The sequence below is a fragment of the Gorilla gorilla genome, chromosome 2 (genome assembly GCF_029281585.2).
Source record: "Gorilla gorilla gorilla isolate KB3781 chromosome 2, NHGRI_mGorGor1-v2.1_pri, whole genome shotgun sequence".
NCBI lineage: Eukaryota > Metazoa > Chordata > Mammalia > Primates > Hominidae > Gorilla > Gorilla gorilla.
Window position 1 is genome coordinate 109,611,331 of NC_086017.1, and position 20,406 is coordinate 109,631,736.

Below are 20,406 nucleotides of genomic sequence, written 5' to 3' on the forward strand. Positions count from 1 at the left end.
CACTCACCCAAAAGAGAAGGGCTTTTTTTTTTTTTTTTTCCCATCAAATCTACTGTGAAGAGCATGCCCAGGAGCAAGTCACACCACTTGAGGGTACGATGTGGTCATCATGTTCCCCAAGTGATCCAGCAGACCTGCACTGACCACCGTTCTCCAGCCAGCCTCTGCTGCAGCTAGTTCTCTAAATGTTCTGGCCTTGTCTCTTGAAAGTTCTGTACTTATTCCCCCCACCCCCCAACCCGCTTACTTTGGTTTTATCCCTGCTCATTGAACCTTGAGTCCCTTGTCTTGGTTAACTGACTCACACTGACTGTGTGGTGCCCGCCCACTTTTACAGTGAATGGCAAACTGTTTTTGTTCAACCCCTTGCCGGCAACACTGTGTACCTTCCTCCCCTCAGTTCTTCTCTGCTGCAAATGGACATCAGCCACATTTGAACCAAATCAAATATAATATGTCTGACATTGATTTCATTTTTGCTCAATCTATAGACTCCCAGAAAAAAGAAATAAAAAAAAAACAAAGAAAATTTAAGTGAACAAACAGACCCTTCTGGAACCTACTGTGACACGAGATGTGTCCACAAGGCGAGGTTTCAGGCACACACTGAAGGAGCATCTGCTGGACAGTCCTTCCCGCCCCCAAGTCCTTACCAACCTGTGCCACTGGTACTTAATTTTTCTTGACTGATTAGGTAGACACTGATTTAGGCATGACTCTTTAATATTTGAGAGCCTAGAGTTTCCAATTAAAATATGTTAAAAGTATCTTTTAAATTTTAAACCTTACAATCAGATGAACTGTACTACTCAAAAAAGGTAAATTTAATGAATATAGGAGTGTGTACATCATCTCCTGTTTACCTGACAAAGCCAATGCTTGGCTCTTTTAAACAGTTTCCAAATTCTCACATTCTCCATGTTTCCGTGTTCTACAGTGTTTGTACAGTTTTGCTACTCATTGATTTCCTAAAAGCCTTAAGGTCTTGAGTTCATCTGGTCTGCTGATTTCATGGGTCTTAGGGAAACAGTGTTCTCTTTAGACTTTCCATGCCATGAGGGCCCTGGAAGGATAGCCTCAACAACTTTCCCTTCTGTGGTTTTGTTCCCTAGTGGGCAAGGACACAGTCTATTTTGTCATTTCTCCAGGCCTGCCTGGGTGAGGGTAAGAGCTGGGAGAGAGATGGACCAGCAACACGAAGTTCCCCTTTGTGTTCTACTTTAAAGCTCTTTGCCAGGAACACCGCATGAACTTTTAGTTTGTATTGGTTAAGCTCCAAGGACCAGTCCATGTTTGGGAAATTGAAGTGAGCATGGGCAGGGTACAGAAAACTGCACTTTTCTCACCAGATTCCAAACTGTCCATCTCCACACTTCTGCAGCAGAGAGCCAGAGGTAGAATCTTCGAGGAGTGGGTAATGCTGGCAAAGAATGTAGACCTGCATAATGTAAAACACACATGCAGAGTCCTATATGGAGGTGTGTTTCACAGTCTCAAGTTCTGAATCCACATGCTAGTTCCACTTTGGAGTATGACTTTAAAATGTTACGTAATAGATTTCTGAACCTCTTTCTTCATTTGTATACTGGGAATATCAGGCTTACTTATCTCAATAGGTGGGTATGAGAATCAAATGAGAGAACATGTATGGGCTGATAATAGTTGCTGACAATGATATGCTCTTCCTATAGAATGTTACTCATTGAATCTTGTATCTTTTTAATACAGCTCTAGACTTGTAAGTCGCAGTTGGTTCTTTTTCTACTTGCGCAACAAGTGGAATTTGGCACTGGGTTTCTGACGGTATGCATGGATTCTTGGAATCAGTTTTGTAAAAGATGGCTCAATCTCTCACTTGTCCATCTGTCCAACAGCATACCCTGTAAAAAGTGTGTGGTGGTTGGTAATGGAGGAGTTTTGAAGAATAAGACATTAGGAGAAAAAATCGACTCCTATGATGTAATAATAAGGTAAATATATTTTCTATTTGCTACCCTAGAATTGTTTCAAAAGAATATGGTTTCTTACCTTAATACAGCTGTGTTTTGACAGGAAGGGGAGATGTTTCCATTTGGTTTTTTTTTTATTGCACAACCTTCTCTCTTGGTTGTTGGCTAGAGTTAGACCTAGATTTCAGGTTACTCATTTAGCAAGTATTTGTTAAGTCTCCTTAGTATGCCAGCATGCTTCTAGCCACAGGAGAGATAGCAATGGATAAGAACAATGTTTGTGCTCCCTGTGGAGGGAGGAAATTGAGTAATTAAATATATAAAAATAATAAATGCCATACATAATTTAAAAAGGATATAACAGAGAATCTTTGAATGGCTCCTTTGTAATGACTGACCACTTTGAGAAAGAGACATCTAAGCAGGGCCCAACTGACCACACAGCAACAGCCATATGAAGATTATGGTAGAGCAGTCCAGGCAGAAAGGATGTTTGCTGCAGGCCTCAGGAGGAGATGATCCTGAGTTTGAGAGGAGTAGCAAAGAAACCCAGTGAAGCTGGAAAGTAGCAGGCAGGGGAAGAGTGGTGCAATTGGAAGCTGAAGCAGTGAGCAAAGATCAGGCTGCATAGGACTTTGTAAGCTAGGATTAGAAACTTGGATTTTAAGTACAACAGGAAGCTTTTTAAGGATTTTAAGCAAGAGAACAGAGCAGTCTGGTTATGTCTTAAATATTCTGGCTGTGGCATGGACAATGGAATGTGAGGGACAAGGGTGGAAATGAAGAGGCCAATTAGGTTGCTGTATTCGGGTATAATATGATGGTGGCTTGGGACAGGATTGTTGTAGGAGAGGAAGAGATATGTGGACTGACTGCAGATGTGTTTTAGACATAGAGTTATTGGGATTTGTGGCGGTATTAGATGTGAAGAGTAATGAGAATAAAGAAATCAAGGATGCCTCCTACTCTGTTTTCAGCTTAGGAGATTGGCTGGAGAGTGGTATCATTTATTAAGTTGGGGAAGACTGGTATAGGAGCAGGTTTAGAGGAAAACCATGATATGAACATGTTAGATTTGAGATGCTTGTTAGATTTGCAGTGGGTATGTCGAGTAGGCAGTTGGATAAACAGGTTAAAATCTTGATGGTGTGTGGCCTATAAGCTGTATTTAAACCATGGACTGGGTGAGATTTCCCAAGGAGGGACAGAGAGAGAGAAGAGAGTGAGGACTGAGCCTCGGAGAACTCAAAATATAGAGGTTGAGCAAAGAAAAGGGAATGTGTAAAAGAGATGAAGAGGATCCACCAGTGAGGTAAGAAGAAAATCGGGAGAAGGTGATCACAGAAGCCAAGAGAGCAGAGTGTTCCAGGACAGAAGGAGTGACCAACTGTATCCCAGTGCTGGTGAGAGGTCATGCAAGATAAGGACAGAGTGGTGACCATTGGACTGGTGACCTGAGGCTCATTGACACTCCCGATAAAAGCAGGTTTAGAGGCGTGATGTGGCAAGAAGCCCGGCTGGACTAGGTCGAAGAGGGAATGCAGAGAATGTACACCTGAATGTACAGATGAAGATGTAGAGAAACCAATGTAGTCCAGGGATTTTGCTTCAAAGAGGAGTTGAGAAATCAGATGGCAGTTAGAGATGGTTATGCAATCAGGGGGGCTTTTTTTGTTTTCTTCTTTTGAAAAGATTGGAGGCACTGTAGTATATTGGTTAACTGGTGGAAATGAGAAAGAGATTGGTGTGGTAAAAAAGAGGGGAAGGGGGTTCAGAACACAGTCCATGGTTTAAATACAGCTTATAGGCCACACACCATCAAGATTTTAACCTGTTTATCCAACTGCCTACTCGACATACCCACTGCAAATCTAACAAGCATCTCAAATCTAACATGTTCATATCATGGTTTTCCTCTAAACCTGCTCCTATACCAGTCTTCCCCAACTTAATAAATGATACCACTCTCCAGCCAATCTCCTAAATGAGACTGAGAAAGAGATTGGTGTGGTAAAAGAGAGGGGAAGGGGGTTCAGAACACAAGTGTGGTTAATGTTTCGTAATGGAAAGGAGAGCCAGGATTGTGGTTACAACTACCAAGGGTCCCTCTGATGTAGTGAGGGGAAAATACGGACCTTTCTATTTTTTTAGTGAAAGGTCAAGATAAGGTCATCATCTGGGATAAGTGTGTGTGTGTGTGTGTGTGTGTGTGTGTGTGTGTGTTAGGAGTAGCTATGAATAGTTTAAAGAATGGCAAAGTTAGCATACTGAGGCAATACATTAGGATGGTTTGGCAGCTTTGGGGGGTTTGTGGGGTTACAAGCTGCCTAGGGTTTCTGCATGGTGAGGTCACCTTATTTTCTGTTTACTATCCATTTTGAGGAAGCTGTGATAATTTACCTACAAAACAATTTTGAAGCAATAGGTTTCTCTACCCATAATTGTCTAAATCTGATAATTTAGAGCCACAGGAAACCCTTGCAGGAAAATATCATGGGTACAACATTTTGAAAGTCATCTCAAGTGTTAATAAGTCTGTTCGTCTTATATTACGTAGAGTCAGTAGCAAAGGGCAAAACAGTATTTATCCTCCTTGGGGACACTGTTTTGGAAACAAAGCATTTCTTTTTTTAAAGCATGCCTTCATAATGTGTGCATAAATAGTGCATGCCCAACCTTGGCTTTCAGCATACACAAACCCAGCAGTAGATCCTTTGTGGTTCTTTAGTTTACTCTAGCAATAGACATTCATTTGGTTGTGCTTGAATATAATATAGCAGATTTATATTGTTAACCTTATTTCAGAGTACAACAATTTTGATGGGTCTTTGAACCAACTTAAATGTGATTCTTCTTACCTGTCACACATCCATGTGCTACATGACTGTGTGGCTTTGAGCAAGTAATTTTCTCTCCAGGGGTTTGTCCTCCAAGTTCTCTTTCAACTCTGGTATCCTGTGGCTCTGTGTTCCCACTTTTTTAAATTTAGTCTTCAGTTCCCCTGGAGGTAAGACTGAGTTATCATTGGCTCCACAATTAATTTTCAAATACAAATGAACATTTCTGCCTTTGATCAACCAACTATTTCATGAAAAGGAATGATCTCCTTGGCCATTATGTGTGAAAGATTGATCTATTGCTTTGTGGCTTCAGAGCACAGGATAAAAGGCTGATGTTTGTCCAACTCTGAAACCTCTGAGAACTGTGATGGAAATGGCAGATACTGCACTTGGTCTACATATCTTGTATGTTTTACTATCCACAGAATGAATAATGGTCCTGTTTTAGGACATGAAGAAGAAGTTGGGAGAAGGACAACCTTCCGACTTTTTTATCCAGAATCTGTTTTTTCAGATCCTGTTCACAATGACCCTAATACGACAGTGATTCTCACTGCTTTTAAGCCACATGATTTAAGGTGGCTGTTGGAATTGTTGATGGGTGACAAAATAGTAAGTAGGCAAAATTGTTCTGCCTTCAGATTACCTTTAGTGCTTTTTTTCCTTAAAAAACAGATAGCCACACTGTTCTATTCTCTATATTTTTACTTTCAGAACACTAATGGTTTTTGGAAGAAACCAGCCTTAAACCTGATTTATAAACCTTATCAAATCCGAATATTAGATCCTTTCATTATCAGAACAGCAGCTTATGAACTGCTTCATTTTCCAAAAGTGTTTCCCAAAAATCAGGTATGTATTTATCTCTGCATGGTTTCAAACTACAGATCTGGCTGAGGTAGGATAGAGGGTCCTGGGAACTCTCAGAAACTGTATGAGAACCACAGCTCATGAGATGATTTCTGAGGGCCATCTCTGAGTTAGTAAAAGTAGTTATCTATGGATATTATCTTTATGTTTTTCATTTATGTTGCAAGGAAATGTAATTTTAAGTTGGGTTTTTTCCCTGCCCTTGTAGGGCCTTCCTGGGGTCTCTTTGTGCATGCTGAAACAATTTATCTTTCATAACTCTGTCTTCAGTGTTCTGCAGTGAGGAGAGTCTGACTGGGTGGGCTGACGGGCAGGCTTGTGCTCAGAGTAGCTGGCCTGGCTTCAGGACAAGTGCATGGCTTTGCAGGCTAAAAAGAATTGTCTGAGATGCTCTGATAAAAATATCACAGGAAAGCCAGAGGAAAGGTGAGAGGACAATAAAGTAGTCCAGAAACATTTTTGTGGTCAGAGGAAATGTTGGCATTAAATTCTCAAGAAATGGTAGCTACAGCAATATTGAAAGAGTTCTTGAAACTTCAAAATGAAATCTCATTGACTTTCACTCCTGTTTGCCTTCTTTCCCTAGAAAACAATACTCTAGACCCATACAGTGGCAGAGATATTTTTCACTGGAAGCTTGAGTAACTGTATAACATGACACCTTGGTTGAAATGAGTTTTTCACCCCTTTTTAAAGTAGGGAGAAATCCAAAGAAATAAATATACATCATGATGTATATTTAGCATGATAAAAATTGTGATTAAGAAATTCAAAAGTGTTATATGCTGAAAACAAATGTTAGTGTTGCACACTGAAAATAAAGGAATATTAAAAATCAAAAAGGAAGTCACCAGTCTATTCTCTTCCCTCTACAACCCATGTAACCTCTCAAGCTTTTCTACCTTTTATGTGCTTCCAGACTATTTGCTGTGCATTCATAAACACATACTCTTTTTGTTTGTTCAGTATAATTATGATTATACCATAGGTATTGTTGTTATTTTCTTTTTTCTCTTTAACTCTTCCCCTATTTATAGACACTCAGATATATCCAACATTTTCTTCTCTTTAAATAATATAGCAGTACATGTGTTTATAGGGGTTTTCTGCCCATTTGTCGGATTTCTGTAGGATAGACTTCTGGAAGTGGGATGCTCAAGTCAAAAAGCATACATGTTTTAAATTTAAACCTGACTTCCTAGTAATTTTGAGGGTAAAGGACAGCTTCTGAATGTGTGTTTTGTGAGTTTTCACTTCCTATATTCCTAAGTGATGTATGATCAGGTATATCTCTTGCTTCTTCATTTTAGGTAATATCTTTAATTCCAAAAGCACAGGAAGACCCTGAGCATACTTAGTGATGACATTAGAACTAGCTGTAGCTACATCAAAGTCCCAGTAGGACATGGTGTCCCAGAAACCAAATGCTGTATTTCAGGAGAAGTCAGCCATGTCAGATGCTGTCCAGAGGTTGAATGTAAATAATAAACCCTGGTTTTAGAAACGTGGAGGTCATATTGGTGATATATATTGACAAGAAAGAAGGAAAAAACCTGCTTGAATTGGGTTGAAGAGAACCTGGGACATGAGCAAGCAGCAACAAATCTTTAGTGGACTTTTTGCTAGAACAAGGATCGGAGAAATGAAGCAATAGTTGGAAGATGATATAGGATCGAAGAAGCGTGTTTTATTTTTGGTGTGTGTATATGCTGAAGGGAATGGTTCAGCAGAAAGAAACACTGATGATGAGGGGAGAAAGAGTTAAGTACAGAAGTAAAATTGTTGAGAAGTGATATGGGATAAAATATACACTAGTGAAAAGTTGCTGAAGTTACATCTCATCCATTATAAGAGGAATAAGCACTGCAAATGTGAGTAAAGATACAGGTAAGATGGTAGATTTGGAGTTGATGAAGTCACTCCTTTGACTGCTTTTGTTTCCTTAAAAAAATAAAGATTAACTAGTCAAATTAGGAAGAAGACTAGGGCTGTTGCAGGATACAAAGTTATAAATTCTCATCTTGGAGAGTGGGAATGGAAATTTACTAGTCAAACGTAACTGGATTGCTGGGCAGTACTTACTGCCTGTTTGAGAGTTGGGTCATAAATTCAACATTCAACCAGGTAAACGTATTTTTCTCTTGCCCTATTCTGTTGCTGGGGTGTGGGTACAGGGTGACTGCAGTGCTCATTCCTCTTATAAGAGTTTGTCAGGTGGTAATATAGGTTCTGTGGGTGATGGCTGCAGAAGAGCTGATCTACATAAAGGAATGGTTATAAAGACGGATGAAGGACTCTTAAGATGTGAAGAAAGGAAGTAGAAGCCATGAAAAGGGGCAAGGAGAAGGAAAAAGCAATGGGATCAATGAGGCTGAATGACTCCTAGGTTACAATGGTACATAGGATAAAGAAAAGTTTATGCTGAAGGCAGTTAATGCTTTCGGACAAGTTTGCCTCCTGGAATTGATTTGGTTGTGCTTCTTCGATTTTTTTTTCTTTTCCTCAAAATCATAGTAAGTCATATGTAATTTCAATGGGAACTATAAGAAACACTTTATTGAAAGTGTTATGTAAAAAGCTTAAGATGTATCTTGTTTTTCGCTTTGAAGGCCATCTCAGTGAGAATTACAATTTCTGAAAGCCAAGACCCTCTTGTCAAATATCTATCACACTGGTTTTCAAGATATATATAAGATAAGGAAAGAGGATGCTTGGTTTTTCTTTCTACAAGTATAATGGTGCAGCTGAGATTGTGATATTGCTATGTATGCATTTGGAATATTTATTTTCTAGTCAGATACTGTTACAATTTGTCATTGAAGTACTAGATTAGCCTTTCCCTAGAGTTAGTTTAAATGGTGAGTATAAAATATAGCTATTCGAAGGCGAATTTATATGAAGTCTTTTATCATGATTCCATCCGTTTGTGAATTAAGCTGTCCTTACATTTCATACATGTGTTCAAAATTCCCAGGCTTTGCTTTTGCCATAAGGAGCCTGACTCATCATGTTTTTGTATTTTTTAAAACAATACAGCAACATTCCCTTCCTTAAGCCTCACAGTATTCTTTCATTGGATAGTTGTCCTCTGGGCTAATACCACAGCTATATTTTATTTTAAAGACTTCCTAAGATTTCAATCACAGTTTACATATTTTTTAGAGTTAAGGTATATATGCATACTCTTTGGGGCTTGAGCCTTATAATGAGAGTTTAGTTATTTCTCTCCTTATTAAATGTTTAGAAATCCCTGTTTTATATGATTCAGCCAACCAAATATGCTTTGGTAACAAGTAGCTCCTTTTGCTTAAAAAAGTTTTTTTCATCCCCTCCCCCAGAAACCTAAACACCCAACAACAGGAATTATTGCCATCACATTGGCGTTTTACATATGTCACAAAGTTCACCTAGCTGGTTTTAAATACAACTTTTCTGACCTCAAGAGTCCTTTGCACTACTATGGGAATGCCACCATGTCTTTGATGAATAAGGTAATATACTGTACTTTAGGTAATATACATATGCTTTGGACTAATCTTTGAGGGATGGAAAGCCCATATTTTCTCTTCTCACACTCATTTTACTGAGGGACCACGTTTTGAAGGGTTGAGGGCTTGATGGTGATTACAGGGCTACCAAGGGCTGTAACTAGAACTCATGTCCAGGATCATTTTACTACAGCATCAAATCCCAATTTATGGGCCTCATGGTTATTGCCAAGTGTAATCAAACCCATATAAGTACAGAACCTTACTTTAGATATTATATTTGCACTATTGAAAACAACCTGCTGTGTTTGAGATATTACAAATTCACCTTGCATTGCCGTGCTTAATTATTCTAATTTGTTTTTAAGTAGACAAGATGGTGTAGAATATTTTAACCCTACAAGAGAATCTTCATGATCAAAAAGGTTACCAACTTTCATACTGGATCACACTTCTCTTGAATAGGGATTAATAGTGAGGATTTGTATTTTATTTATTTTTTTAAACAATTTTAGTTTAAATTTTTTTTTTTTTTTTTTTGAGAGTCTCACTCTGTCACCCAGGCTGGACTGCACTGGCATGATCTCGGCTTACTGCAACCTTCACCCCGCAGGTTGAAGTGATTCTCCTGCTTCAGTCTCCCTAGTTTCTGGGATAACAGGTGCCCGCCACCATGCCTGGCTAATTTTTTTTTTTTTTGTATTTTTGTAGAGATGAGTTTTTGCCATGTTGGCCAGGCTGGTCTCGAACTCCTGGCCTCATGTGATCTGCCCGCCTTAGCCTCCCAGAGTGCTGGGATTACAGGCATGGGCCACTGTGCCTGGCTAAGGATTTGTAATTTACTTGACTGGGAAGGAGTTTCCTAGTTTTGTAATTCTAACTTAAATTAGTAGTGCATCACAAGTGATGGGATTAAAATGTTATCTGTATACTTTTAATATTGAAATATTACTTGATAAAAAGTATATGGATATATCTCATGAAATCAGTCCCCTTGAATCACCCCACTATATAAGCTGAGGAAGTGGTATAAATCAGGTTAGATTTAGTATTGTCTTTTGTCCCTCACCCCCACCCTCTGTCCCCACCACGTAAGACAAGCACTTAAGTATTTCAAGAATGAGGTGCCCCAACAGACTTTGGATTAGGCTGATTTCTCCTCAGCCCTAAACTTTCCTGTAGCACTTGTGGTATTTCAAGTGTCATCTAAAGAGCAGAATATTAAAACAACTTCCTCAGGAAGAAAACTTTTGGATATTCTTGTGTAGAACAGTAATTTTTAACACATCTTAAACTGAACCAGGCATTATAATAGTTTATCTCCAGGCTGATTTTTTTTGTTTGTTTTTAAACTTATTTCTAGGGGCTTCTTCCATTAAAGTGAACAACTCAAAATTTTGGTCTCCAGATTTGTATTGTACCATGATTCGGTTTACCAGGCTTTGATATGAAGGAGTCTTACTTATGTGAGAGTTGAAATGGAAAGAGTGGGCTGTAGGGAAAGCTTTTGCACAAGAACCAGCAAGGAAAGTAATTTAAAAGGCTATCAAAAGTTAAAAGTACATGCAACTCGTTACTTAACATTCGAGTTCTTTATTCGGAATTTTTTAGATATAAAGTATTCCATTGGTGCTGCTAATACTTTGAGATTGGGAAAGAAAGATGGTAATTGTATTTTTCTTCTTTAGAATGCATATCACAATGTGACTGCAGAGCAGCTCTTTTTGAAGGACATTATAGAAAAAAACCTCGTAATCAACTTGACTCAAGATTGACTCTACAGACTCAGAAGATGATGCTAACAGTGTTAGTTTTATTTTTGTACTGCAATTTTTAGTTTAAAATATGTTGGATGCACTTGTCAAATAATTAATTACGTATATTGTCTGTTGCTGCCTGGTGATTCATAACCACCAGCTTAATTTCTGTGAATACTGTATATTTAACTTATGAAAACCAAGACATGTTAAGGTATCAGGAAAATAAGTTTTGATTGCATTGTTTTTAAAATAAGCTAGTTTTCTGAGGTGTTTTCACACGTCTTTTTATAGTTACTTCATCTTAGATTTTTGAAGGGATATGACTTCCTACTAAGGATTTAGTTTACCACAACAATTCTGACTATAATAAGACATTTTGAGGAGGATATTTGGCTACTGTAAACATGGCTGGTGGAAAATCACATGATTGTGGCTTGATGTGGCAAGCTGAAACCACTTGGCTCTGGAAATCTAAGTTCATACTGGTTTAATTAAGCTCTCTCCTGACAACCCCCAGAATTAAATGAACCATGATTGTGAAGAGTAATTTGGTACAATGAAGGCAGTGTTTTTAAGTTAAAGGAAATGGGCTAAAGTTCTTATTAGATAAGTAAATAACTAAAGAATACAATTACTAAACTCTGATGGCTTTGTATTATTTTAAAGAAATGAAGTTTAACTTTATACAATGAAGCTAAGCTAGGCAAGCTCAAGAAGGAAAAAAAAAATCTTGAACATTATTTTTTTTTGCCTGACTTATTCATTAAATTTTGAAGGTTTTCCACTTGAAGTAAATTAGGAAAGGTAAAGAAGATAACAGAACAAGTAAACACTTAAGAAAAGTCAAGCTGAGGCCGGGCATGGTGGCTCACACCTGTAATCCTAACACTTTGGGAGGCCGAGGGAGGCAGCTGGATTGCCTGAACTCAGGAGTTCAAGACCAGCCTGGCCAACATGGTGAAACCTCATCTCTACTAAAATACAAAATAATTAGCTGGGCATGGTGGTATGCGCTGTAGTCCCAGGTACTCGGGAGGTTGAGGCACGAGAATTGCTTGAGCCCGGGAGGCAGAGGTTGCAGTGAGCGGAGATTGCGCCACTGCACTCCAGCCTGGGTGACAGAGCGAGGCTGTCTTCTAAAAAATATAAAAAGTGAAGTTGGCATTTTTGGATTTAAATGGTACAAAAAGAGTATCTCATTTTCCCATGATTAAAGCTAATCTTCAGATGGAAAGCTTGCCTGGCTACCTAGGGTGCACCAGAGAATCTGATCCAATGCAAGCCAGTAAATCCTACAAATGTGGTGAGCTAGTCTTCCTTCCTGTATTTTAATAAATGTAACCAAAGGCCATCTGGAGGTAGGGGAATGAGAGGGGAAGGAACAGAAAAATAGAGGTTATAAGGATGGAACTAAAAGTTGTCAGAAGAGGTATGAACTGAAGAAAGAATTACTCTCTTTTGACCAATAAATAAATACAAAATTGGGAAACACTGGAAAACCATGGCTTGATTACTGACAACCAACCTGCCTCTCTAAAGAGGGTGTATAAAGGGTGAAATACATTAGATTTGGCTCAGAAACAGAATGCAGTACTTATAAAGCAGAATAAAGGGGAGAACAGTAGTAGTTGATCTAACCCAGATTAGACATGAATACCAGCATATGTTTGCAGAGTCCCACAGTTTTGATTCTTCTTATGACTTTGAGGTGCAAAAGGAAGGTACCAGAACTGGAATCACATGTAATCAGTGTGATTTTCCCCTCATACCACACAGCCATAGGCTGCAGTGTGGCTGCTGAAGTTCAATTGATATAAAGTAAATCAGGCTTCAAAAAGGATGGTGCTGTGGGTACACAAGGACATAAAGATGGGAACGATAGACACTGAGGACTGCGGCGGGGGGAGCGAGGGGAGGGGGGAGGGCAAGGGCTGAAAGACTATGTATTGGGTACTATGCTCACAACCTGGATGATGGGATCATTCATACCACAAACCTCAGTATCACACAATATACCCATGTAACAAACCTGCACTCTGCACATGTACCCTTAGAATCTAAAATAAAAGTTGAAATTATTTTTTTAAAAAAAGGATGGCGCTGGTCATAGAAAAAGTCAAAGTAAACCAACAGTGGCATTTTCAAATGTTGCTGGAAGCACAATATTGGCCATAAATTAGTGAGGTTAAAATAGAAGAAGAATCTGGCATTTTATAGTATAAGGAAAAGCTACAAACCTCAAGGTTGTTTTATTTAAACCAAATAATCTGAGCAAGACATATATACATTAAAAAACAAATGAACACATTAAAATTTCACTATTTTACAATCTAAATTCTAGCAACATATACAAATACTGAGTGACTACAGTACATGCCGAGGTAAGATAAGTACATTCTGGGAGAATATCACTGACGCTCAAACCATTTTTATTTCCAATGTGTATTTCAATACATGTTTGTTTCCACTTTTCCCAGTGCCACACACACACAAACAAAACAAAACAAAACAAAACAAAAAAAGTCACAAGTTGGATTACATTAGAATTGGTGCCACAGTTGACTTTAAAAGCATTTTAATAACCATCCAACTCTTAGATTTTGCAGTTTAGGGACTTCAAGTTCAGAACCAAAAAGCAGAGAATCGTTTCATGTGACATGATGTTTCTATAGACCTCTTGCTCTCTAGGTGACAATGCAGAGCCAGGGCAAAGGTGGAACGCTTTGTCACTTTCCACAGCTTTGTGGCCACATTCATATTTAGATAAGCTCGGACTCTGCTCCCCTCTTCTGGAGATGGGGAGAGGCAAGTGTGTATGTGTTGTCATACTTACTGCATTAATTCTTCACTCGAACCGTTTACATCAGCGAATAAACCCATTGTTCAATGCAAAGTGCAAACAGTGAAACATGAACTTAAATAAACTGGACTAGACCCATCACATCCAACAGGATCTATTTAGATTTACAGCATTTAATAAAGTATAAGTCAGAATTCACAATATCTTAAACTGTGCTGTTTCCTAAGATCAAGTAACAGCCAAGTCAGTGTAATTTTATGAAACCTGTAATGGCCACATTTGTTGTGTCTCCAATGTATTTCTATAATTGCATTAACAGGAAAAAACTTAATCCAATACACCAGTGACTTTGAGTCTTAAATGTTGCAAGCAAAGGATAAAAATTCAAGGGAATTTTGTCAGATATGGTTACTTTCACATTTTCAGTTGTTACTTGATTGTCTCCAAAGCTGTATATGTATCAGACATATAAATGTAGTAAAAAAAAAAAAAAAAAACAAAACAAATAGAAAACCTCTACTATAAAAACCAATGAACTAAAAAGAAGTACAAAGCAGAAAAACCATTTGAATCAGGCTCAGCTCTTCATCTGGAAAGTAAAGTTTATATAAAAGTAGTAAAAACTAGATATTTTATAAAAATTATTGGTAGTTCAAGGATAGCACAGTGGCAATATGAATCGAGTCTTAAAATATGCATCATTTCAGAAAACACTTGCCTCTCTTAAAAAAAAAAAACCCAAAACTAAACAACAACAACAAAAACCTCCAGGAAAAAACAATCAGGTATACACAATTAACACAAGAATAGCAAACTTCTTTGGGAAAGTGAAATAGTTACCAAAAACATCTCTCTTAAAGCTTCAAACAGGTATATTACTTGAGGAAAAGTATATTCTCTGTGTACTAAGGATGAATTAAAAAATCAACTGGTTTGCTCTCTTCCCACCTGAAAAGGGATGACTGCATTAATATATGTGCTTTCCACATCCATATATGTTTTAATAAAAGTCTACCATCTATGTCTTTTGTTTCAATTGAAACAAAATATGTATTGATTCTTCAATGAATGAAATCGCGCCTCAAAGTTTGGAGAAGGAAAAGCCAGTGAAAATAAGGCCAACAAAACCATACCACAAAAGGACAGGAAGCCTGCAGAAATAAACAGTTCTCTTTCTGAAGCGATGTTTTAGAATACTGATATAATTCATGGAAACAAGAAAACAAATACTGTTCATCCTTATTCAAATTGAGTGAATTCTGGCAACATCATAATCTGGTGGCTCAGGCCAACAGAAGTGACTAGAACTTTATGGAAAAGTACTGTTCAACATTAAATCTACAAACAAAGGTTTATGGAAGAGGGAATGTCAAATTTATGTATTTTTATCATATGGTGAGCTGCTCATGTCGTCTTGCCAGTCTGAAGGCTTTAAAAGATGGTTTTACATTGTTGGCTAATAAATTACAGATGATTTCTATTTTGCCATGTCTAAAACTAGCTCTGGGCAGGTATGAACAAGTGGTGACATGGAAGCTGCCAGGAGGTATCAAAAACAAGGCATGAATATTCATTTGCTAGGAAGCTATAATGTCTGTTCCCTAGGTGACATACAGGACTACTCAAACCTCTTACCACACAAAGTGCACGATCACGCAGTCCTGAAAAATACACGTTAGGTTTATATTTTGTGTAACAGTTTATGGAAAACTGAAATGAAAAATTATTTTTTCTGACTAAAAATATAAAATACCTTCAGACTCAAGAAAAATGTATATGTTTGTGAATGTATAAAACCAAAAAGGACAAATTCTGGTTACTTTTTAAAGAGGTAATTTATATTACTTCTGAGTGAATAATTTTGCCTTTCACTGTGATAAATATAAGTGGGTCATGTTTACAGTATTCCCTTAGAAGCCTTCAACTTTTCATAACTCTCCTAGGAAAAATCCCATTGCAAATAAAGTTGGGGGTGGGAGAAGAATCTCCTTTAAAGCTTTCAAATCATAAAGTTGTTCCTGTTTACACATTGAGGAGCATAGTTAAAAGACATGAAGGGATCTGAATTCATGAGACTAAGGCAAGCATCACTCATCAGAAATACTCAAACATTTTATAAACACAAGAATGGGGCAAGACACCAAAGGGCCTCAAGTGAAACACGCAAGGATGAGACCAGGCCATATACTGTGAAGCATTAAAGCTCTAAAGAGTGTCACAAAGTGAAAAAGCAATCCCCCTGCTCATTACAAGTCAGAAAATCCCAGCTATAGATCTTAAGATGGATAAGTGGATATGGCTGCAATCAAAACAATGCTTATATCACTAATTATTTAAAAAAATCCAGAAAAGAATATAGGAATAGAAGAGGAAATCATGATAGTACCCATCTTTCACAAACAGACTAGAATTTCAAGCCATTAGGTATTTCAAGAACAGTACCGTGCGTTATTGCCAGTCAGGCTTACAGAGCCATCTCGAGTTCATTAATGTACCTGCAGCATTGGTAATAAATACTCTCAGTGATTTTTAATTTCTCTGAAGTGCATTATAGGGAGCTTTTTCTGTATTAAAAATAGTGTTCTACAGTAGTATCAAACAGGACATTTGAAATTTAACAGGCGAGCAGTAACTGTGCCACCATAACACCTTAAAGCAAGATGGCAAGATTAGTAGTTTCCTGTACCTCAGTCACCACATTTTCCCCAACCACTTCAGTGACAGTTATGTAATACATTCTATATATTACTACCACTAATAATTAAAAAAAAAAAGGCCATGTGCTTTAAAACGATGCTTTGTAGAAAGCAGCATCATCTTCAAAGAATTTCTTTAAAAACATCACATTCCCCATCCCTTCCTGCTCCTGATACTTCTTGTGTGCTCTGTGGCACCTGGTACACCAATTCTTCTGGGGCAGGTGGACCTGGCTTCCCACCTTTTGGGGTATCATACTGGGCCTGGGCTGAGGAGCAGCTGTCAGTCCTGGAGAGAAGTGTATTGTAAGTTCCCACTAGTGGGGGAGGTTGGTTCCCCGTAGCCTTGAAAGTGGATGTGGAGGGCAGACCAACTGAAGTTGTGGGGTGCCCTGACATGTCCATGATGATTGGGGTTGCATACTCAGGCCCCGTAATTGGGAGTGGTTCAGCATAGGCATGATAAACTTCCTGCCCTGGTGAGTTGTAAGGATCTAGGTCTGCATAGCCTGCTTCTTTTCCTTCTTCTGGTTTAAAGGTAGATCTCTGATGAAGTGTACCAACAATTCCTCCTACCAGTGGCTGAGCATACTCTGCGGATATCACAAAACAACAGAAAAGTCATTTTACTAGTAAAGAGATTGCATAATTTAGGGTGGCAGCTGCAGATTACACTAAAAGCAAACATTCTTTAGGGTACTTTTGTTGCCATCAATACTTAATCTGCAAGAACTTTGAAAATTAAAATTAAACATACTGTCTAGTACTTCTCATAGTAATAATATACCAGAAAGTCTCATTCATGTAATTTTGCATATAGAATTTTCACATATGTTCTTTAGATTTACAGACAACATATTTCTTTACTGAATATTTCCTTTCTGAATTATTTTCAGAATATTTCATTGGAAAAGAAACATTCAGTTACTGGAATAAATATTAATCTTGAAAAATAATTTCAGAGATTTTTTTCAAATATTAGAAAATGTTTAAAATAAGTATGTACTAGGCTAAGAGGATAAACACTGTAAGGCCTCTTCTGTCTTTCCCGCTCTCCTCTCAACATCTTGGGTCTCCCCACAAGCCTCAGTTAACATACATAATGCCCAGAGTCTTTAGAAATCAATGTCCCAACTTTACAGACAGAACATCCAAGATACAGAAATGACTCTCTGAAGAGTCACCTTTTAAAAAAGTGGTTCTACCTTTAGGAAACAATTCATTTCTTAAACATGAAAGGGATCAAAGAACTGTAAATCCCAAAGCACTTTATAGCAAGCCTAAGCAGTTTCTCCCTCTGCCTGGTACCAGAAGGCTGCAACATAGTTACCTGCAGAGTCAGCCTGCAGCACTGTGGTGACTTCTCTTGGACTCAGGTGATTAACTTCGCTGCTGCTATAGCGAACTGGGGTTTCCTCATGGTCCACTGCTTTTGCAGGAAGAAACTGCTTCATTCCTTTCCACCAACCTTCATTGTGACGGCAAGCCAAAGAGACCATTAAATAAAAACCTGTATCTCAAACAGTAGTATCAAGAGAAAAATTCTGTTGCATTTAAGCCATTTCTATAACAAATATCTCTACAAACTTGCCTTTATAATCCAACTTTTTTTTTTTTTGGCTGTGATAGACTATCCAGCACCAAGCAGTACATGGTAGAAATCTCTACCAAACACATGCAGGCAAATCACTGTTAGTATAGTACAGCCAGATACAGTATCTATTTTAGGGGTGGCTTTAATTACATTTTTCCCAAAAAATATTTTCCAAGATCTACCCTGGGGCACTAGCTGCCCTTTTCTATCCTAGCCACAGCAGTGAACTCTCCTGGCTCCTAAGAGCTGATCCAGTAGTGAGACTGGGAGGTGAGAAACTGGTAGGGGGGGCCCCTTTGGTGTCACTTGCAGCAATTCAGAAGATGACAACTCATCATGGGAGACCTCCTGATTCCTAAACTGCTGGACTCCACTTGGTGAATAACCATGGCAGAGGACAAACACACACTGCGTCCTGGAGACCACAGTCTTTTGTTTCTTACTCAGTGTTCACATGGGCCACAGAAAGCCGGTCTCCTCATGAGAAAGAGATACACAGGACAAACTACACAAGTTTTCCAGAAGAAAAAGAACAGAGCTTGTTTTAAGAAATTTGTACTTTTCATTTCATTACTTAGGAATTACAAGAGACTTTGCAGAAGGGTAAAAATGGTGAGAACTGAAGAGTAATGCCATTGTTCTAACAGTGTCAGGGAGTTCACCTGGGCCTGAGAATGACTCTTTTTTCACTACTGCCCCCTGTAGGGGAGCGACATCCCTCTGATAGAAATGAGATGCAAAGACCACGTGAGTTACCTGCCCGGTCCCAGTAAGGTAAGTCATAGGTGCCTTCAGTTTTTTTCTTTCTGGAAAAATACAGAAGAGAAGTTAGCAAATAGAGTAAATTCACCGGTAAGCCCGCTCCCCCTACCCCACGACAGGCCCTGGTATGTGATATTCCCCTTCCTGTGTCCAAGTGTTCTCATTGTTCAATCCCACCTATGAGTGAGAACATGCGGTGTTTGGTTTTTTGTCCTTGGGACAGTTTGCTGAGAATGATGGTTTCTAGCTTCATCCTGCTGAGAATGATGGTTTCTAGCTTCATCCATGTCCCTACAAAGGACATGAACTCATCATTTTTTATGGCTGCATAGTATTCCATGGTGTATATGTGCCACATTTTCTTAATTCAATCTATCATTGATGGACATTTGGGTTGGTTCCAAGTCTTTGCTATTTTGAATAGTGCTGCAATGAACATATGTGTGCATGTGTCTCTATAGCAGCATTAATCCTTTGGGTATATACCCAGTAATGGGATGGCTGGGTCAAATGGTATTTCTAGTTCTAGATCCCTGAGGAATCACCACACTGTCTTCCACAATGGTTGAACTAGGTTACAGTCCTATCAACAGTGTAAAAATGTTCCTATTTCTCCACATCCTCTCCAGCACCTGTTGTTTCCTGACTTTTTAATGATCACCATTCTAACTGGTGTGAGATGGTATCTCACTGTGGTTTTGATTTGCATTTCTCTGATGGCCAATGATGATGAGCATTTTTTCATGTGTTTGTTGGCTGCATAAATGTCTTCTTTTGAGAAGTGTCTGTTCATATCTTTCGCCCACTTGTTGATGGGGTTATTTGTTTTTTTTTCTTGTAAATTTGTTTGAGTTCTTTGTAGATTCTGGGTATTAGCCCTTTGTCAGATGAGTAGATTGCAAAAATTTTCTCCCATTCTGTAGGTTGCCTGCTCACTTTGATGGTAGTTTCTTTTGCTATGCAGAAGCTCTTTAGTTTAATTAGATCCCATTTGTCAATTTTGGCTTTTGTTGCCATTGCTTTTGGTGTTTTAGACATGAAGTCCATGCCTGTGTCCTGAATGGTATTGCCTAGGTTTTCTTCTAGGGTTTTTATGGTTTTAGGTCTAACATGTAAGTCTTTAATCCATCTTGAATTAATTTTTGTATAAGGTGTAAGGAAGGGATCCAGTTTCAGCTTTCTACATATGGCTAGCCAGTTTGCCCAGCACCATTTATTAAATAGTGAATCCTTTCCCCATTGCTTTTGTCAGGTTTGTCAAAGATCAGATGGTTGTAGATGTGTGGTATTATTTCTGAGGGCTCTGTTCTGTTCCATTGGTCTATATCTCTGTTTTGGTCCCAGTACCATGCTGTTTTGGTTACTGTAGCCTTGTAGTATAGTTTGAAGTCAGGTAACGTGATGCCTCCAGCTTTGTTCTTTTGGCTTAGGATTGTCTTGGCAATGTGGGCTCTTTTTTGGTTCCATATGAACTTTAAAGTAGTTTTTTCCAATTTTGTGAAGAAAGTCATTGGTAGCTTGATGGGGATGGCATTGATCTATAAATTACCTTGGGCAGTATGGCCATTTTCATGATATTGATTCTTCCTACCCATGAGCATGGAATGTTCTTCCAGTTGTTTGCGTCCTCTTTTATTTCGTTGAGCA

General features: G+C 38.4%; 2 protein-coding genes across 13 annotated transcripts in view; one reads left to right on the forward strand and one right to left on the reverse strand.

Annotated features, from left to right (window-relative positions):
- The window catches only part of ST3GAL6 (ST3 beta-galactoside alpha-2,3-sialyltransferase 6), a 60,791-nt gene extending 48,385 nt beyond the window's left edge, over nt 1–12,406 (forward strand). For 7 of the 11 annotated variants that reach the window (XM_031009141.3, XM_004035963.4, XM_055381755.2 and 4 more), the window contains 5 exons: nt 1,875–1,970; nt 5,215–5,401; nt 5,504–5,641; nt 8,998–9,150; nt 10,836–12,406. In XM_031009141.3, the coding sequence (XP_030865001.2) occupies nt 1,875–1,970; nt 5,215–5,401; nt 5,504–5,641; nt 8,998–9,150; nt 10,836–10,922 (661 nt within the window). In that variant the 3' untranslated portion in view covers nt 10,923–12,406. Of the gene's footprint in view, nt 1–1,874; nt 1,971–5,214; nt 5,402–5,503; nt 5,642–6,245; nt 6,502–8,997; nt 9,151–10,835 lie in introns of those variants that run through there. The other 4 variants (XM_055381751.2, XM_055381754.2, XM_063703500.1 and 1 more) reach the window with 3 other exon arrangements.
- Nucleotides 12,407–13,116: 710 nt separating this feature from the next.
- Nucleotides 13,117–20,406, reverse strand: part of DCBLD2 (discoidin, CUB and LCCL domain containing 2) — a 99,878-nt gene continuing 92,588 nt past the window's right edge. For both annotated transcript variants that reach the window (XM_019024002.4, XM_055381749.2), the window contains 3 exons: nt 18,754–18,803; nt 17,734–17,871; nt 13,117–16,996 (listed from right to left, as the gene is read on the reverse strand). In XM_019024002.4, the coding sequence (XP_018879547.2) occupies nt 16,527–16,996; nt 17,734–17,871; nt 18,754–18,803 (658 nt within the window). In that variant the 3' untranslated portion in view covers nt 13,117–16,526. The remainder of the gene's footprint in view (nt 16,997–17,733; nt 17,872–18,753; nt 18,804–20,406) is intronic.